General features: G+C 37.0%; 1 protein-coding gene and 1 pseudogene across 2 annotated transcripts; one reads left to right on the forward strand and one right to left on the reverse strand.

Annotated features, from left to right (window-relative positions):
* Window positions 1-6,209: 6,209 nt before the first annotated feature.
* LOC100653623 (olfactory receptor 5M5-like) lies at window positions 6,210-12,359 on the reverse strand. Of its 2 annotated transcripts, XM_064288987.1 has the most exons (2): window positions 12,349-12,359; window positions 6,210-7,297 (listed from the first exon to the last, which is right to left on the reverse strand). In XM_064288987.1, the coding sequence occupies exon 2, from the start codon at window positions 7,294-7,296 to the stop codon at window positions 6,358-6,360; it is 939 nt and encodes a 312-aa protein (XP_064145057.1). In that variant the 5' UTR covers window position 7,297; window positions 12,349-12,359; the 3' UTR covers window positions 6,210-6,357. The 2 variants fall into 2 exon arrangements, with proteins under 2 accessions (XP_064145057.1, XP_064145056.1); XM_064288986.1 differs by lacking the exon at window positions 12,349-12,359 and having other exon boundaries at window positions 6,210-7,296.
* Window positions 12,360-16,825: 4,466 nt separating this feature from the next.
* Window positions 16,826-17,730, forward strand: LOC135232027 (olfactory receptor 5M11-like; annotated as a pseudogene).
* Window positions 17,731-18,271: the final 541 nt, after the last annotated feature.

The raw sequence follows: 18,271 nt of genomic DNA on the forward strand, positions 1-18,271 counted from the left end.
GTGGATGGTGAATCCAATAAAAGGAAATCCTTGACAACGTCTATCTTTTCTCAAGTCATCATGATGTTGCTTATTGGTCCAGTTGTGAGGATTTTTGTTTTCTTTATGTTGAGGTGTAATCCATACTGAAGTCTGTGGTCTTTGATCTTCATCAGTAAGTGCTTCACTTTCAGCAAGTAAGGTTGTGTCTGCATAACGCAGGTTGTTAATGAGTCTTCCTCCAATCCTGATGCCCCGTTCTTCTACATATAGTTCACTTTCTTGGATTATTTGTTCAGAATACAGAATGAATAAATATGGTGAAAGGATACAACTCTGATACACACTTTTCCTGACTTTAAACCACTCAGTATCTCTTTGTTCTGTCTGAATGACTGCCTCTTGGCGAATGTACAGCTTCCTCGTGAGCACAATTAAGTGTTCTGCAGTACCCATTCTTTGCAATGTTACCCATAATTTGTAATGATTCACACAGTTGAATGCCTTTGCATAGTGAAGAAAACACAAGTAAACATCTTTCTGGTATTTTCTTCTTTCAATAGGCTCCATCTTACATCAGCAATGATATCCCTCATTCCATGTCCTCTTCTGAATCCAGCTTGAATTTCTGACAGTTCCCTGCCTATATACTGCTCCAGCCACTTTTGCATGATCTTCAGCAAAATTTTACTTGTGTGTCATATTAATGATATTGTTTGAAAATTTCCATATTTGATTGCATCACCTTTCTTGGGAATAGGCATAAATACAGATCTCTTTCAGTCGGTTGGCCAGGTAGCTCTCTTCCAAATTTCTTGGTCTTAATAAATGAGCACTTTCAGCACTGCATCTGTTAGTTGGAACATCTCAATTGGTATTCTGTCAATTCCTGGATCCTTATTTTTTGCCAATGCCTTCCATGCAGCTTGAACTTCTTCCTTCCTTACCATCAGTTCCTGATAATATGCTACCTCACGAAATGGTATAAGGTTGGCCAATTATTTTTGTTGTCCTTCCATCGTTTTTAATGTTTCCTGCTTCATTTAATATTTTTCCTCTAGAAAACTTCAATGTTGCAACTCAAAACTTAAATTTTTTCTTCAGATTTTTCAGCTTGAGAAACGCCAAGTATGTTCTTCCCATTTGGTTTTCTACCTCCAAGTCTTTTCACATGTCATGATAGTACTTTACTTTGTCTTCTCAAGCCACCCTTTGAAATCTTCTATTCATCCATTTTACTTCATCATTTCTTCCTTTTGCTTTAGCTACTCCACATTCAAGAACAAGTTTCAGAGTCTCTTCTGGCATCCATTTGGGCCTTTTCTTTCTTTCCTGTCTTTTTAATGACCTTTTGCTTTCTTCATATTGATGTCCTTGATATTATTCCACAACTCGTCTGGTCTTTGGTCATTGGTGTTCAACCATCAAATCTGTTCTTGAGATGGTCTCTAAAAAGGTTTCAGATTCATGTCCACCATGAGGCACCTTGCCAGAAAGGCCTACTGACCTACTTCTGAAAAATGAGCCACTGAAAACCCTATTAGTACATTTCTAAGACACACATGGGTTGCCATGTTGGAATCTACTCAAGGGCAAGTGGTTTGTTCATCCAGCACCACTAAAGTATTATGTGGTAGGGTAGAATTTGAAACCCTGTCTTTGTATACTAAGTCAACTATTTTCTGGGTTGTAGGTGGCTGTCATCCCTCAACCTATAATCATAGTTCTTCCTTCTTTCTTTTGCTTCTTTTTAAAATATTCCCTCAGCTTCCCTCCAATCACATGCTAAATATAACCAGTAAGTTGTGAGACTGGAGTTCAAACAGGTTGAACAGTAGTCCTTGATATCAAGCTGTTGTTGAGAGTTTAGCAAAGGAATGTGACTTGCTGACACAATACCAAACATTCTCTGAGTATTGTGGTACTCATTTATTCAGGCATTGGTGTATTAAACAAATGTTCAGGGAACATCTCTCTATATGTCACTGTGCTGTCAGTATAAGAAGCATAAAAGAAAGTCAAAAGATGGTTTGTGTCCTTAAAGCGTTTCTGCCTCATTGTGGGAAGGATGAGGCATGCATATTTTAAGTTTCACAATCAAGTTTTAGATCGTGAGCAATTCATGAAAATCACATTGCAAGGTGATAGAGAGTAGATAGAGCTTTCACACAACCATAATGTAAAGTTCATAATGACAGTTAAATGGTTTGAGCTTGACTACCAAACTAACACCACAGAAGAATGGCCTGGCAATCTGCTTCCCTTAAGATTACAGCCAGGAAAATCTATGGAGTAATTCTACTCTATACACATGGGAGTGCTATGATTCAGAATCAACTTGGTGGGAATGGGTTTGGTTTTGGTTCATTAACTCAACAAGTATTTTTTGAGAACCACCTATATCCTAGGTTTTGTGATAAATACTGACTTTAAAAATGGTAACCAATGGACCTTGTCCTCATGGAGCTGACAGTCTAGAGGACAATATGGCTAGTGAAGGCAGAACAAATCTTAACTTGAAAAGCATGTGCAGCCACAGGTAGAGAATATTTACAATGGTGTCTACCAATATAAGTGGGTTGATACAGGACAAAATATAGCATTTAACTTTTTCTTTTTCTTTCTCATTCTCTTAGACACCATTACTGAACCAATGCAGTTGGTCTTTGTCATTCTGAGGAAATGAAATACACAGCCTCTGGGAAAAAGAAAACAAAAGCAAAAAGAAAAAAAAACCCATATATTTCTGTTCAGTTTAAAGTAGGCTTCACTCAGAGATCTTTTATGAAAACATGTTAAATTCAAGCTTCCAGAGAAAAGGTGGCAGACGCATTATAAAACAATTGTAACTAAGTTTATATTGATGCAAGGATTGACAAGTTGGCTGCACAATTAAGAACCCAAAGAGACTGATACAGGAGTGGAAATTTAACACATAACAGAGTTTGCATTACAAACTTAATGAGGAAAAAAATAGGGATTATTCAACAATTGGAAAATTGGTTATTTTCATTAAGAAAATATAATTAGCTTCTATTTTGCACAATTTAAAGTTTCAGGGAGAATAAAGTCCTAACTATGAAAAAGCAAAACTTATATCTATATAATAGAAATGATACTCATATGTATATAAGAGAAATGATGTTTTTAGACAAGATATACAAAGCACAGACATTAATAAATGTGAACTATGTTAAAATGAACTTGTGTACCACCAAATACATCATACACAAATCTAAATACAAGCTAGAAATAGGTTGAATGCATTTGTACTGCATATAACATGAAAAAATTAATACTTAGAACAGACTATTTTTTTTTTTATAGAAGGAGCAATTACAAGTGGATAAAATAAATAACAAAATACCCTAGCTGAAAAGTGGACAAAGAATATAGGAATACAACAGAAAGAAGGGAAACCTTTAATTACCATAAACACATTTAAAAAATACTTAACTTCGCTTGTAATGAGGGATCCAAAAACTTACAATATAAAAATAAGAACCCATTTTGCACCCATTAGATCGGCAGACATTTTAAAAAGTCTGGCAATACGCTGTGTTACAAAGATTGTGGAGTAAAGTGAACTCACGCATTGTTGATAAGAGTGTAAATTAGTAGAGAGAACTATGAGTCAGAATTGACTTGATGTCAGTGAGTTTGGTTTGGTTGGTCATATCTTATGACCCAGAATTTATGGTCTTAGGTATGTACGTGAGAGGAATTATTGCACCAGTACACAAGCAGAATTACATGAGAATATTTATTGTTGGATTTTTGGGTTAATAAGGAACTGGAAAAATGCAATTAGCCATTATCTTAGTTGTCTAATGTTGATGAAACAGAAGCACCACAAGTGGGTGACTTTAACAAACAGTAATTTATTTTCTTACAGAATTCAGGGTGCTGGCTGGAGGGGAAGTCTCTCTCTCTGACATCTCTGTAAGAAAGCCCTAATCTCTGTAAGAAAGCCCTAGTCTCTTCTGACTTCTGCTCCTTGGTAATCTTCATGTGGCTTGGCATATCTCTTTCCCCCTCTCCATTCTGCTCACTTGTTTAATCTCTTTTATATCTCAACAGAGATTGACTTAAAATACACCCAACACTAATTCTGGCTCATTAACATGACAAAGACAACCCATTCCCAAATGGGATTAATTTATTTTTATGCAAATAAAGTGTGCAGTCTACCTTTGTTTGCCAACCACTCCCTCTCCCTGTGAAGTGTTTTCTTAAGTGCACTAGGCTAAATTTTTACAGTAACATGTAAAAAAAAAATGGCAAAGTGACACTTCTGAAAGTACCACCTGGAGGAAAGACTTGGCTGGCAAACAAATGTACAAGGCATATGCTATTTTCATAAAAATATCCTATAATCACAGGCATAGAGATTAGTATTCACAACACCTATATTGGGTGAAACAACCCTATCAATAACATCCGTAAAGAGTAGAATGGATAAATATATTGTGTCATATTTATATATTTACATTGGAACTAGCAGTGAAAAATCCTACTATATGAATCAGCATGGATAAATAATATAACGGTGTTTAGTATAAAATAAAAGATGTTTCAGAAAGATACATAGAGTGATTTCACTTACATCAAGTTTTGAATCATGCAAAAAATACTGTATAATTATATGGAAACATAAATATTAAGCAGATGTAAATCTACGTGGGGATAAGAAGCAAATTCATAATACAGTCTACTTCAACACATGGAGAGAGAAACAATATTAGGCAAGGATGACTCAACTATTCCTATAATATCGTTAATTTCCAAAAAATATATGAAAAAATGTTAACATTGTGTGAAGGCTTAATAATGATTAGTTGTGGTTATACTCAAACCAAACTCATTGCTGTCAAGTCGATTCCGACTCATAGCTACCCTATAGAACTGAGTAGAACTGCCCCATAAAGTTTCCAAGGAGTGCCTGGGGGATTTGAACTGCTGTCCTTTGGGTTAGCAGCTGTAGCTCTTAATTACTACACCACCAGGGTTTCCGTGGTTACATAAGTGGTCTTTATATTATTTTTGATTTTTGGCAATATGTTGGAAATAGTTCAGGAAAAAAAATAACAAAAAAATGACCATGAAACCACAAAAACAATTTACTAATATAGGAAATAACAGCTTGATCGTAGGTACAAAAGAATTTAATTTCCTAAGAGCAAAGAAAGAAATAATAAAGTGAAATATAAATTGTTTGGCAAAATTTAACAATAATAAAACTTTTGCATTTAAAAAACATAACAAAAGAAGTGAAATTTAATAAGCGTGTATTTTTTATTACTATGAATATATAGCAGGGAATTCATTTGTATCTTGAAGAAAGAAGTCCTAAAACGAATATGGAAAAAAAAAAAAAGACAAACACAAAAATTTAAAAATATACAAGGAAAAGGACCTAAAAGGGAAATTCATAAAGAATTTCACAAAAAAACTCAGATAAACAAGACCATATGAAATGTCATCTTGTTATCAAATACATACGCACACACAAATGAGATGTAGTTTTTAAAGGGAAAAGGTGATAATAACAAAAGGGCAGAGAAGAAGAGTTCACAAACTGTGCGCAGCTGCATATTCATTTTAAAAGAAAAGAAAAAAGCTTCTTGAGGAAATTTGTCATTTCTATGAAAATCTTTACAAATAAAAATTGCACTGGATCAGTGATATCATTCCAAAGATGGTTCTTTGAGTAATATACTTCAATAAAACCAAAAGATCATAGCTGTGTAACTTGTAGGGAGAAAAAGTTCTTACAAAATAGTTTGGACATTATTCAGCACTGTAAAAATGTAACGAATTGCCATTGCCATGTAGCTAACAACAACAGTTGCTGTCAAGTGTTTTCAGACTCCTGGTGACTATATGTGTGTCAGAGTAGAACTGTGCTCCATTGGGTTTTCAATGCTGATTTTTCAAAAGTAGACTGCCAAGCCTTTCTTTCAAAGAGGTTCTGTGTGGGCTTGAACCTGTGACCTTTGTTTAGTAGCCCAGCACTAAGCTGTTGGTACCACCCAGGGACTTCATGTCATTGCCACGGCATGTGGTAATTCTCTCTTTCAATTCTGCATGGGTAATAGCACTATGGATGCAGTCATCTGTATTGATTTTACAGAGCAGTAACAATAGCTTCTGGTCTTCTATTTGAATTTCTAAGCAGTATTTGTTGTTGTGTGTGTGTATTTATTGTGATGGCTCTGTAAACTCTAGCGAATAATTTGACACACTCTCCAAAGTCCATATATGATGTAAGAAAGACAAAAAAATTCTCGATGACAGGAAAGGATTTGCTAATTAAAAATGCTCATTAATTGCCCAGATGATAAAGATACATTAGGTACCTGTGTCCAAAATATCTACTTATTTAACAAACAATTTCTTTTGGATAACTTTCCTTACTGCTCTTTTAACATCTTTATTCCTCAGGCTATAGATCAAAGGGTTTAGCATAGGACTCACAAAGATATAAAACACAGCTACAATTTTCCCCTGTTCTACAGATGCCTCAGAAGGGGGTCTCAGGTGCATGCAGAACAGAGTCCCATAAAAGATGGTGACAGCCGTGAGATGGGACCCACAGGTGGAGAAGGCTTTACGTCTCCCCTCAGCAGAGCGGATGCACAGGATGGCAGTGAAGATGAAAATATAGGAGATGAGGATGATGGTGAGAGAATAGGTGAGGTTGGATCCAGCCACCACAAACATGGCAGTTTCTTTGACGTAGGTATCTGAGCAGGCGAGGACCATGAGAGGTGGGTCTGCACAGTAAAAGTGGTTGATCTCATTGGGTCCACAGAAGGACAGACGTAGCATCAGTACAGTCTGTACCAGTCCATTTGCAAAGCCATAAATGTAAGGAGCAGCGACCAGAGAGTTGCAGGCACATTTGGACATTTTGCTACCATATAACAAGGGTTTGCAGATGGCCATGTAGCGGTCATAAGCCATCACTGTAAGCATATAATAATCTGTGATGACCAGGGCAATGAAAAAATGGAATTGTATGACGCAACCAATGAAAGAAATAGTTTTTCTCTCAGATAAGAAATTAACCAGCATCTGCGGAGTGACATTGGTGGCATAACAGAGATCTACAAAGGAGAGGTGACTGAGGAAAAAGTACATTGGCGTGTGCAGTTTTGAGTCACTTCTAATTAAAAAAATCATGCTCACATTGCCTGTTACTGTGATAAGGTAGATCACTAGGAATACCACAAAAAGTATAGGCTGCAGCTCAGCTCGGTCAGTCAGGCCCAGGAGAATAAATTCAGTCACATCGGAGTGGTTTTTCTTCAGCATCGTGTTTCCTTGGCTTCCAATAAAGTCTAAAGAAAATGAAATAAAAATACTTTCTTTGTCATTTATCCGTTACCCCATCATGTGTTCTGATAGTTTTTTCTCTCAAACTTGTAAAAGTATGTGGCATAAGGAAATAACCTAGTGAGCATGTGACTGATATTTTAAACATTTAATGTTCCATATATATATAGGTATATTCGTATTTTACATGGTACCTTTTTGTAATTCTTTAGTGCATTTCTACTTACAATTTTCTTGGACATATGAGTGTAAGCACTGTCTTTCTTCAAAGTTGTAATATTTTGTTTTATGCTACACTTTTTGATGAGATATCTAAAATATGAGTCGTGGAAAGTTATCTGCCTCAGGCATTGATTGATTACCTCAGGGACAGTGGGATTTATGCGTGGTGCATAGCCTTATTGATCTAGGACCTCCTTTATTGCTCCTCTAAACCAAAGATCGTTTTCAAGTTGTTCTTTTGCCTTGCCATGTACTTCCTTTCTCTCCACTCTGATCTACCTTGGCTAGCTCTCGTGTCACTAAATCTTCCTTCTGTTTTACATTTTGGATCTCTTATATTTTCTGCATTTGTTTCCTAAGAGGGGAACAAAAGTAAATCTTACTGTTTTATGTATAAAGCACAGATATACACACAAAGCATTAAAATATATGTCTATGTGTATATATGTATATATATATGTGTATATATGTATATATATCACAGATTAGATATCTATGGGGAGGGGCAGTTAGGAAAAAAAATGGATGAAAATGTTTCCTTGGGGGGTAATAATGAAAAAAATCTTGAGAAACATTGCACTGATCGTAAGGATCTTGTTATACTTCTACCTCACTCTACCTGGTTACATAATTAAGAAAAGTACCATAACTCTTTTAAAACACGCACTTACTAATTTGTAGCTAACATGATTACTCGATGAGAAAAAGACCAGGTCTATGCTAGAAGAAGGCCTAACATCAAAGTGTAATCTTTGTTGTTGGGATGAGGATTTTACCTAATCTGTAGCTGTAGCCTTAATAGAACCTAGAACAGTGCTTTCTCAACAGTAAATGTTCAATAACTACCAATAGAATGGAGGTTCCCTTTGGTATAATTCCCTTTCCATTATGTAAATATCACTCCCTTGTACATTTATAAATAATTGTACCATGAGAAAAGTAGCATAGTTAGCTATATATTTTAGTAGAGGCATTAGCTAATATGTCAGAATATGGGTTTTATCCTATTGTTTTATTTTTATTGATTAAAAGATTTATTTCTAGGTTCCAAAATCCAAAAAAAAAAATGTTTAATCATACCTGAGAAAGGAGAGTGATTTCTCAAACACAGGATGGATGAGAAGAACCTGAAGAAGAGTTTATAATGGAATTGCTACATGGGGACCAAATCTCTAAGGTTCAATTATTTCTAGCAGAAAGTCATTCTCATTAAAAACAACTATTATCTTTTATTTTTTTGATAATCCTAAACTCATTGGGGATATGATTTTTGCCCACTCCCCAAAATCATTAGGGAATCAGATCTCCTAAGAATGAGGAAGCAATATGATTCATTATTTTAATATACACTTGAATGTCTTAATATTTTTTGAGTTGGAGAAATAATAAGTTGTTTTGTTTATAACATGTAAGAAATAATGGCATAAGGTATAAAAAGAACAATTTGGGATTTGGAACATCACTGGAAGATCAATAAATTTTTGGTGAACTTGGACTATTTACTCATTCTGAGCCTTGTACCTTATACTTTTAATGGAACTAATAATACAAAGATACGGGAATGTGTGGATTTATAGATAATAAAGGAGTGCTGATGATTCTCCCTTTGCCACCCCTACCCCAAGCTCAGATCCTCTGCATTGCTTTTTGCAACTGGAGTTTAACCCCTCTGGATTGAATCAATAGGGCTTCTTTGCTGTCTAGTTTCCATCTGACTTTGGCCAATGGAAGGCACCATTAGGATGTCAGAGCTAGAAAGGAGAGAGAGAAATAATTGAATTTCTTTCTCATTCCCTTACTGCTTCAATATGAATGTTTTCTAGAATGACTGCATCCATACAAGGAAACTCTCACTGGGTTGTATATAGTGAAAAAGATAGGGAGAACCTTCCTTCCTCTATTGGATTCTGGTGACAGTATCAACTGCCCTTGCTTAGGTGTGGGAATTATTTCTGCAATTTAGCCTCCAGGTGCTTCAACTTCCTTGGTTGATTTCCTGATACTACTGGTTTTCTCTGTCTTTGCATTAAATTATATTTAGCTATGTGAAGAAGGACTTGGCATCAGGATTGGAGGAAGACTCATTAACAACCTGCCATATGCAGATGACACAACCTTACTTGCTGAAAGTGAAGAGGAATTGAAGCACTTGATGATGATCAAAGAATACAGCATTCAATATGGATTACATCTCAACATAAAGAAAACAAAAATCCTCACAACTAGACCAATAAGCAACATCATGACAAACTGACAAAAGATTGAAGTTGTCAAGGATTTTGTTTTACATGGATGCACAGTCAACAATCACGGAAGTCAAGAAATCAAAAGACACATTGCATGGCTCAAATCTGCTGCAAAATACCTCTCTAAAGAGTTAAAAAGCAAAGATGTCACCTTGAAGACCAAGGCGCACCTGACCCAAGTCATGATATTTTCAATTGTTTCATATGCATGTGAAAGTTAGTCAATGAATAAGGAAGACTGAAGAAGAATTGACACCTTTGAGTTATGGCATTGGCAAAGAATAATGAATATACCATGGATTGCCAGAAGAACGAACAACTCTGTCTTGGAAGAAGTACATCCAGAGTTCTCCTTAGAAGCAACGAGGGGGAGTTTTCATCTCAAGTATTTTGGACATATTATTAGAAGGAATCAGTCCCTGGAGAAGGACATCATGCTTGGTAAGGTAGAGGGTCAGCAAAAAGGAGGAAGACCCTCAAGAAGATGGGTTGACATAGCAGCTACAATAATGGGCTCAAGCATAACAAAGGTTGTGAGGATGGTGAAGGACCAAGCAGGGTTTCCTTCTGTTGTACAAATGGTAGCTATGAGTGGGAGGCAGCTCAATGGCACTTAACAACAAAAAACCATCTGACTAGTATTTTTTTTCATGCCATGTCCCTAACCCAGGCCAGAGTGGCATACGGTAGTTATTCAATAAATGTGGCTATGGTAGTCATAAGGTAGTCATAGCAGTAATAAAATTATTGTAACAATAATTGTTCTTTTTTTTTAAAGGCTTGGGATATTTCTGGATTCACTGTTATTGGAGTTTAAAGGGAACACTGAAATCACCCTCCTTCGGATCTTGAATCAATTGAGGAGTATACGTAGGAGTCAAATATTAAAATTACTAGCAGCTTTGAGGTAAAGGTGGATTTGAGAATGTAGCTTAGGAATGCACTTATTTTGCTGATCATTTCATCTGAATCAAGGTCACCCAGACACAGCAGAGCAGCAGGATAACTATTGCTCTATCCTTCCCTTTCAAAGGGCATGGCCATCAGGGTAACTATCAATCAATACAGGAAAAGAAGACACTTTGAGCTCACAGTCAGGAGGCTGGAATGATCATTTTTATGATTTCATCAATCTCTGCACACCCCACGAAGGGAACAACATGAGGGATTTAGGAAGAAGCATCCGAAAGCCCAAAACCTTTCCCTCCAGGGTTATCAAAATTTTGCCTCAATCCTTTTTATTGTGGTGGCACTCCTTTCATTTATTACTGCATTCCAGAAATTTCTAAATCATCCTGGATTTCTTCCCCTCCTTCCGACCCTTCCCATAGCCAAACAATCTCTGTGGCTCTCTAAATATTTCAAGAAGCAAACTTTCCTAAGTTAAAAGCAAAACTAAAGAATAGAAAAAGGAACCGCTACGTTTTCAAGAAACTTCAAAGAAGCTTGAAATGATGCTTTTTTTTTTCTCAAAATGAATAGATTTTTATTAATTTATTTCTTTAATAAAAGTTAGCACTTTGGTGAATTTCTGGGAATGGAAAATTCATGACACAAAGAAAGCTAGTCATGTCTCTGGCCACCTTTTATCTCATCAACCACTGTTAACCTAGTACCTGACACCACCATGTTTGTCTGAAAACTCTGATCATTTTAGTGCCCTCCCTGAGTCTTTTCCATAAGAAATCTTTCTTTTTCTAATATACTTATTTATATTCATAAATTTCCAAAATGGACAGAAATATAAGTACCCATTAAGCATTTTTATCAATCCATATGATTTGGAGTGTTTTTAAAGCCAGCATAGGAATACCTAGGAAAATAACATTTTGATTTAAAACCTAACTCTTGAAGAGTCACTGAAAAAAAAAAAAAAACCATCTGAGCCTCAGGCTTTTCATCTGTAATATATAAATAATAATACCTGTATCACGGGGCACTTTAAGCATTAAATAAACTTTGTTATTCCTTGACAATGAATATGGATTTCTCAGCATACCAGTGTCTAGTATCTAGTAAGTACCCAGGTGTGTCAGAGGGTTCCTCATGCCTCATTCTTTCTCTGGTGAGACAGAAACTCTTTAAGAACACAAACCATCTTTTGGTTTTCCCTTATACTTTCTATATTGACAAAATAGTAGCAGTTAGAAGATGATCCCTGAATATTTGTTAAATACATGGATGAATGAATGAATGTCACTATACTCACTACGTTCAGTATTGTATGAACTTGTCACATTTCTTAGCTAAACTATCGACAACAACTCTATACTAAGGACTATTGATTGGCTTGTTTGAACTCCAGTCTCACAACTTATTAGTTGTATACACTAGGGAAAGTTACTTAGCCAGTCTTTGCCACAGTCTTCCATCCATAAAATGGAGAAAATAGTACTAACCACCTCATCAAACTGTATGAGGATTAAGTGGGCCAATGCTATAAAGTACTAAGCCCAATGTCTGGCACGTGCTAAGTATTCAATGCTGATTACCACTGTTCTTTTTTTCTTTCATGTGGTTTCTTATACACATTAGTTACTCATATCTTCCTATAGAATTTCATTTTTTAGGGGACAATAGAGTGCGTTCAATAAATAAGCAAGATTTATTACATATTTGCTGAATTAAATGCAGATTACACACTTATTAATACACTCAGCAAATATTTATTGATCAGCTATTACCTACAAGGGCTGTATTCACTGTGAAGACCAGAGTTCTTGCCTATAAAGAGTTTAGAGTCTAATGGTGGAATTGTAATTAATTATTCACACGTGATTATAACAGTATGTGCTTCCAACTCTGATACAGATGAAGGCAGAGGGCTAGGTCAGCATGGAGGAGGGAGGTCACACCCAGTTCTCTGGAGGCAGATACTGCTTCTTTTGAGCCTTCTTAAAACTGAGTCTTTTTTAGTATCAAAAGCAACTTGATTTTGACGAGAAAAAAAACAATGACTGGAGGAAAGATTGAAAGAGTGGTGTGGAAAGGAAGGAAGAAGAATAATTATACATTGAGGAATGATAGGAACCTGGAATAGAGAAAGTAGTAGCTCAGCATATGAAGACAGGGATTCAAATCCTATCCTGCCACGAAATAGCTACATGGCACTGGGTGAGCTACCAGTTCTCCTCAAGTCCGTTCTGACTTATTCAGACCCCATGGATGTCAGAGTAGGACTGTCTGACATAGAGTTTTCAATAGCTGGTTTTTTGGAAGAAAGAGTCTTCTTCCCAGTCATCTCTGGGTGGACTCGAACCACTAACCTTTTGGTTAGTACCTGAGCACATTAATTATTTGCTTCACCCCATAGAACTACTGTGAGATATTCTGCCACTATTCCTTTTGTGAGACTACTTTTCTTTAGCTGAAAGCTGAAAAATAGCATACCTGTCTCATAGGCTTACTTTGAGGAATCAGTTAAACTGTGTATGTGAAAGTGTTTGACACAGGAAGTGCTCAGCGAGATGTTTGCTGAAGGACACCTTTTGTTTAATAATCCTGCTTATGGCTGACCATGCTCAAAATGTTCATGCTCACGAAGAGAACACCTCTAAGAGCTTAGATTTTAGGATGGGGTTCTTTGTACTATAAAAGAAAACATAAAATTCAGACTATTGCCAAAATTAGAAGATGAAACTTCTTTGTGCACCTGCCACAGAGCTCTTAGGATAAACACTGGTGAACTTGAAAATAGAAGAAATGTGGCTAAGGTATATGATTATCTTCCTGATTCCAGACAGTTCCAATTAAACCCAAGGGGGCAATTCAGGACATAATACTCATCGCTCCTACTCCCCAGTTCTTCTGAGTTGCTTTTGTGAGCAGGTCCCCACCTCCTTCATCCTGCTATAAATACGACTTCATTTTGCAGCGTAGAAAGACATCAGGAAACTTCCTTAATGAGAGATTGAGGAAATCAGTGTCCATCAGAATTAGAAGTAAGTCTTTGTGTCTTTGCCATTTTTATTTTTTTGAAGAGGAAATTGTATTAAAGTATTACCTGAGGCCCACAGATCATATGCATTTCCCCCCCCTCCTTAAAAATCAGGTTTTCTTTGACTTTGGAAGTCAGTAGGGCACATGAACCTTGAGTTTTGCTTCTACAAGAGGACCTGCTTTTCCCTCAGAGGCTGTAGAGGAAGTAGAGAGAGCCATCTATGAAAAGTGGCATTGCATTCATAATCAAAAAGAACATTTTAAGATCTATCCTGAAGTATAACACTGCCAGTGATTGGATAATATCCATACGCCTACAAGGAAGACCAGTTAATACAACTATTCTAATTAACACACCAACCACTAAGGGCAAAGACAAAGATATTGAAGATTATTACCAACTTCTGAAATTGATAGAACACACAATCAGGATACACTGATAATTACTAGAGATTGGAATGTGAAAGTTAGAAACAAAGAAGAAGGATCGGTAGCTGGAAAATATGGCCTTGGTGATAGAAATGATGCCAGAGATCCCACGATTCAAATTTTGCAAGAAAAACAACTTTATTGCAAATACCTTTTTCACCAACATAAACAGCAACTATACACATGGACTTTGCCAGATGGAATACACAGGAATCAAATCGACTGCATCTGTGGAAACAGATGATGGAAAAGCTCAATATCAACAGTCAGAACAAGGCCAGGGGCTGACTGTGGATCAGTCCATCAAGTACTCATATGCAAGTTCAAATTGAAACTGAAGAAAATAAAAACGAGTCCATGAGAGCCAAAGTATGATCTTGAGTACATCCCACCTGAATTTAGAGATCAACTCAAGAATAGATTTGAGACATTGAACACTAATGACTGAAGACCAGACCAGTTGTGGAGTGACATCAGGGACATCATACAGGAAGAAAGCAAGAGGTCATTAAAAAGACAATAGAGAAAGAAAAGACCTAAATCAATGTCAGAAGAGACTCTGAAACTTGCTCTTGAACTTTGAGTAGCTAAAGCAAAATGAAAAAATAATGATGTAAAAGAGCTGAATAGAAAATTTCAAAGGGTGGCATGAGAAGACAAAGTAAAGTATTATGATGACATGTGCAAAGACCTGTAGATAGAAAACCAAAAGAAAAGAACGCACTCAGCATTGCTCAAGATGAAAGAATTGATGGAAAAATTCAAGCCTTGAGTTGCAATACTAAAGGATTCTACAGGGAAAATATTAAACGACACAGGAAGCATCAAAAGAACATAGAAGGAATACACAGAATCACTATACCAAAAATATGTTTGGACTTTTCAAGAGGTAACATATGATCAGGAACTGATGGTACTGAAGGAAGAAGTTCAAGCTGACTGAAGGCATTGGTGAAAAACAAGGCTCCAGGAATTAACAGAATACTAATTAAGGTGTTTCAACAAACAGCTGCAACACTGGAAGTGCTCACTTGTCTATGCCAAGGAATTTGGAAGACAGTTACCTGGACAACTGGCTGGAAAAGGTCCATATTTATGCCTGTTCCCAAGAAAGGTGATCCAAATGAAGGCAGAAGTAACCAAACAATATCATTAATATCACATGCATGTAAAACTTGCTGAAGATCATTCAAAGGCAGCTGCAGCAATATTTCCACAAGGAACTGCCAAAAATTCAGGCTAGATTCAGAAGAGGACGTGGAACGAGGATGTGGAATGAGGATGTGGAACTACGGATATCACTGTTGATGCCAGATAGATCCTGACAGAAAGCAAAGAATACCAGAAAGGTGTTTACCTGTGTTTTATTGACTATACTAAGCCATTCAACTGTGTGGATCATAACAAATTATGGATAACATTGTAGAGAATGAGAATTCCAGAACACTTAATTGTGCTCATGAGGAATCTGTACATGAATCAAGAGGAAGCTGTTCAAACAGAACAAGGGGATACCACATGGTTTACAGTCAGAAAGGTGTGTGTAAGGGTTGTGTGCTTTCAGCATATCTATACAATCTGTATGCTGAGGGAATAATCTGAGAAGCTGGACTATTTGAAGAAGAACGAGGCATCAGGATTGGAGGAAAACTCAGTAACAACCTGTGTTATGCAAGGGACACAACCTTGCTTGCTGAAAGTGAAAAGGACTTGAAGCACTTACTGATGAAGGTCAAAGACCACAGCTTTCAGTATGATTTACACCTCAACACAAAGAAAACAAAAATCCTCACAACTGGAGCAATAAGCACCATCACGATAAACAGAGAAAAGATTTAACTTGTCCAGGATTTCATTTTACTTGGATCCACAATCAACACCCTTGGAAGCAGCAGTCAAGAAATCAAAAGACACATTGCATTGGGAAAATCAGCTGCAAAAGACCTCTTCAAAGCTGCAAAAGACACTTTAAAGCATTGCAAAGTAAAGATGTCACCTTGAGAACTAAGGTGTGTGTGACCCAAGCCATAGTGTTTTCAATCACTTCATATGCATGTGAAAGCTGGACAATGAATAAGGTAGACCAAAGAAGAATTGATGCCTTTGAATTGTGGTACTGATGAAGAATATTGAATATACAATGAACTGTCAAAAGAGTGAACAAGTCTGTCTTGGAAGAAGTATAGTCAGAATGCTCCTTAGAAGCAAGGATGTCAAAACTACATCTCACATACTTTGGACATATTATTAGGAGGGACCAGTCCTTGGAGAAGGACATCATGCTTGGTAAAATAGAGGGTCATGAAAAAGAGGAAGACCTTTTATGAGATGGATTGACACAGTGGATGCAACAGTGGGCTCAAGCATAGAAACAATTGTAAGGATAACGTAAGACCGGGCAGTGTTTTCTTCTGTTGTGCGTAGGGTCGCTATGAGTCAGAACTGACTTGATGGCCTCTAATAACAACAACAAAGCTATATGTGTAACTATAGGTATAGGTAGGAAGATATAAGTACTTTAATGCAAAGGTAGAAGAAAGGACTAGGTAGAGGTATAAAATTGATTATGGTAGTATTCAGAAAAAGAAAATTTGGATGACATAAGGAGATTTAGAGAAAAATGATTTAATTAAACATGATTTGTTTTATTTTCATTTGCTTTAGGAGCAGGCATGAACTTTCAGGAATTTTCCAATAAAAATGGCAGCGTGATAACAGAATTCATTCTCCTTGGGCTCACAAATCGCCGAGAACTCCAGCCTCTCCTCTTCGTGCTGTTCCTTGGTGTTTATTTTGTCACCCTCATAGGCAACCTGGGTATGGTAGTGTTAATCAGACTGGACTCTCGTCTTCACACCCCCATGTACCTCTTCCTCACTAATTTAGCCTTTGTGGACTTGTGCTACACCTCAAATGCAACCCCACAGATGCTGACTAATTTCTTGTCAGAGAAGAACAGCATTTCCTTTGCTGGTTGCTTTACACAGTGTTACCTTTTCATCGCACTTCTCCTCACTGAGCTTTATATGCTGACAGCAATGGCCTATGACCGCTATGTGGCCATATGCAACCGTCTGTGCTACAGTGTAAAAATGTCCAGGAAAGTCTGCACCAGTTTGGCTGCATTTCCTTATGTCTATGGCTTCTCAGATGGTCTGTTCCAGACCATCCTGACCTTACACTTGACCTTCTGTAAATCCAATATCATTAATCACTTCTACTGTGCTGATCCACCATTCATTAAACTGTCTTGCTCTGATACTAACATCAAGGAACACGCCATGCTTATCTCAGCTGGCTTTAACCTTTCCAACTCCCTCACCATTGTCCTGGTGTCTTCATTATTGCTGCCATCCTCCGCATCAAATCAGCCGAGGGAAGGCACAAGGCATTCTCTACCTGTGGTTCCCATATGATGGCTGTCACCCTATTTTATGGGACACTCTTCTGCATGTATATAAGACCACCAACAGACAAGACTGCTGAGGAATCCAAAATAATAGCTATCTTCTACACCTTTGTAAGTCCAATGCTTAACCCGATGATCTATAGTTTGCGGAACAAAGATGTAAAGTGAGCCTTGAAGAACATTCTTAGATGCAATATGGCCAGTAAGATGGCAATACCCCCACTGTCCAATAAATGATCACTCAAAAAGATTGGCTTAAGTATCTTTACATTTTGAGATTAAGCATTAATATTCTCTGTGGGTACGTGTCAGATAGCTGAAGGTCTCATGTCTGGGGAACAATGAGCTGCATTTATTACTTGAGGCCTTTGCTCCTTAAGGCACATCATCCATGGACCAGCCACATAGCCAGTACCTTTGAATTGGTTAGAAATGTAAAACCACATGCTGCACCTCAGATCTACTGTATTCAAGTCTACATTTCATTCAAATTCCCATGTGATTTGTAAGCACATTAAAGTTTGAGAAGCACTGCTCTAGGTCACTTATTCCCAACTACTACGCCCTGGTGCATAGGTGTGCCTGAGTGCTTACATATGTAAGCACAAATGTAAAAAGGATAAACATGCTCTCAGCTCAGTTACTTGATGTGAATCTATTCTCAGTCCTACTTGTCTTTGGGAGACCTTTAAGAAACATGTCCTTCTGA

Source organism: Loxodonta africana, chromosome 7 (assembly GCF_030014295.1).
Source record: "Loxodonta africana isolate mLoxAfr1 chromosome 7, mLoxAfr1.hap2, whole genome shotgun sequence".
Lineage (NCBI taxonomy): Eukaryota > Metazoa > Chordata > Mammalia > Proboscidea > Elephantidae > Loxodonta > Loxodonta africana.

What these genes read in the sequence shown, in the direction of transcription:
- LOC100653623 (XM_064288987.1), bottom strand. Translation starts at nt 7,296, where the DNA reads ATGCTGAAGAAAAACCACTCCGATGTGACTGAATTTATTCTCCTGGGC.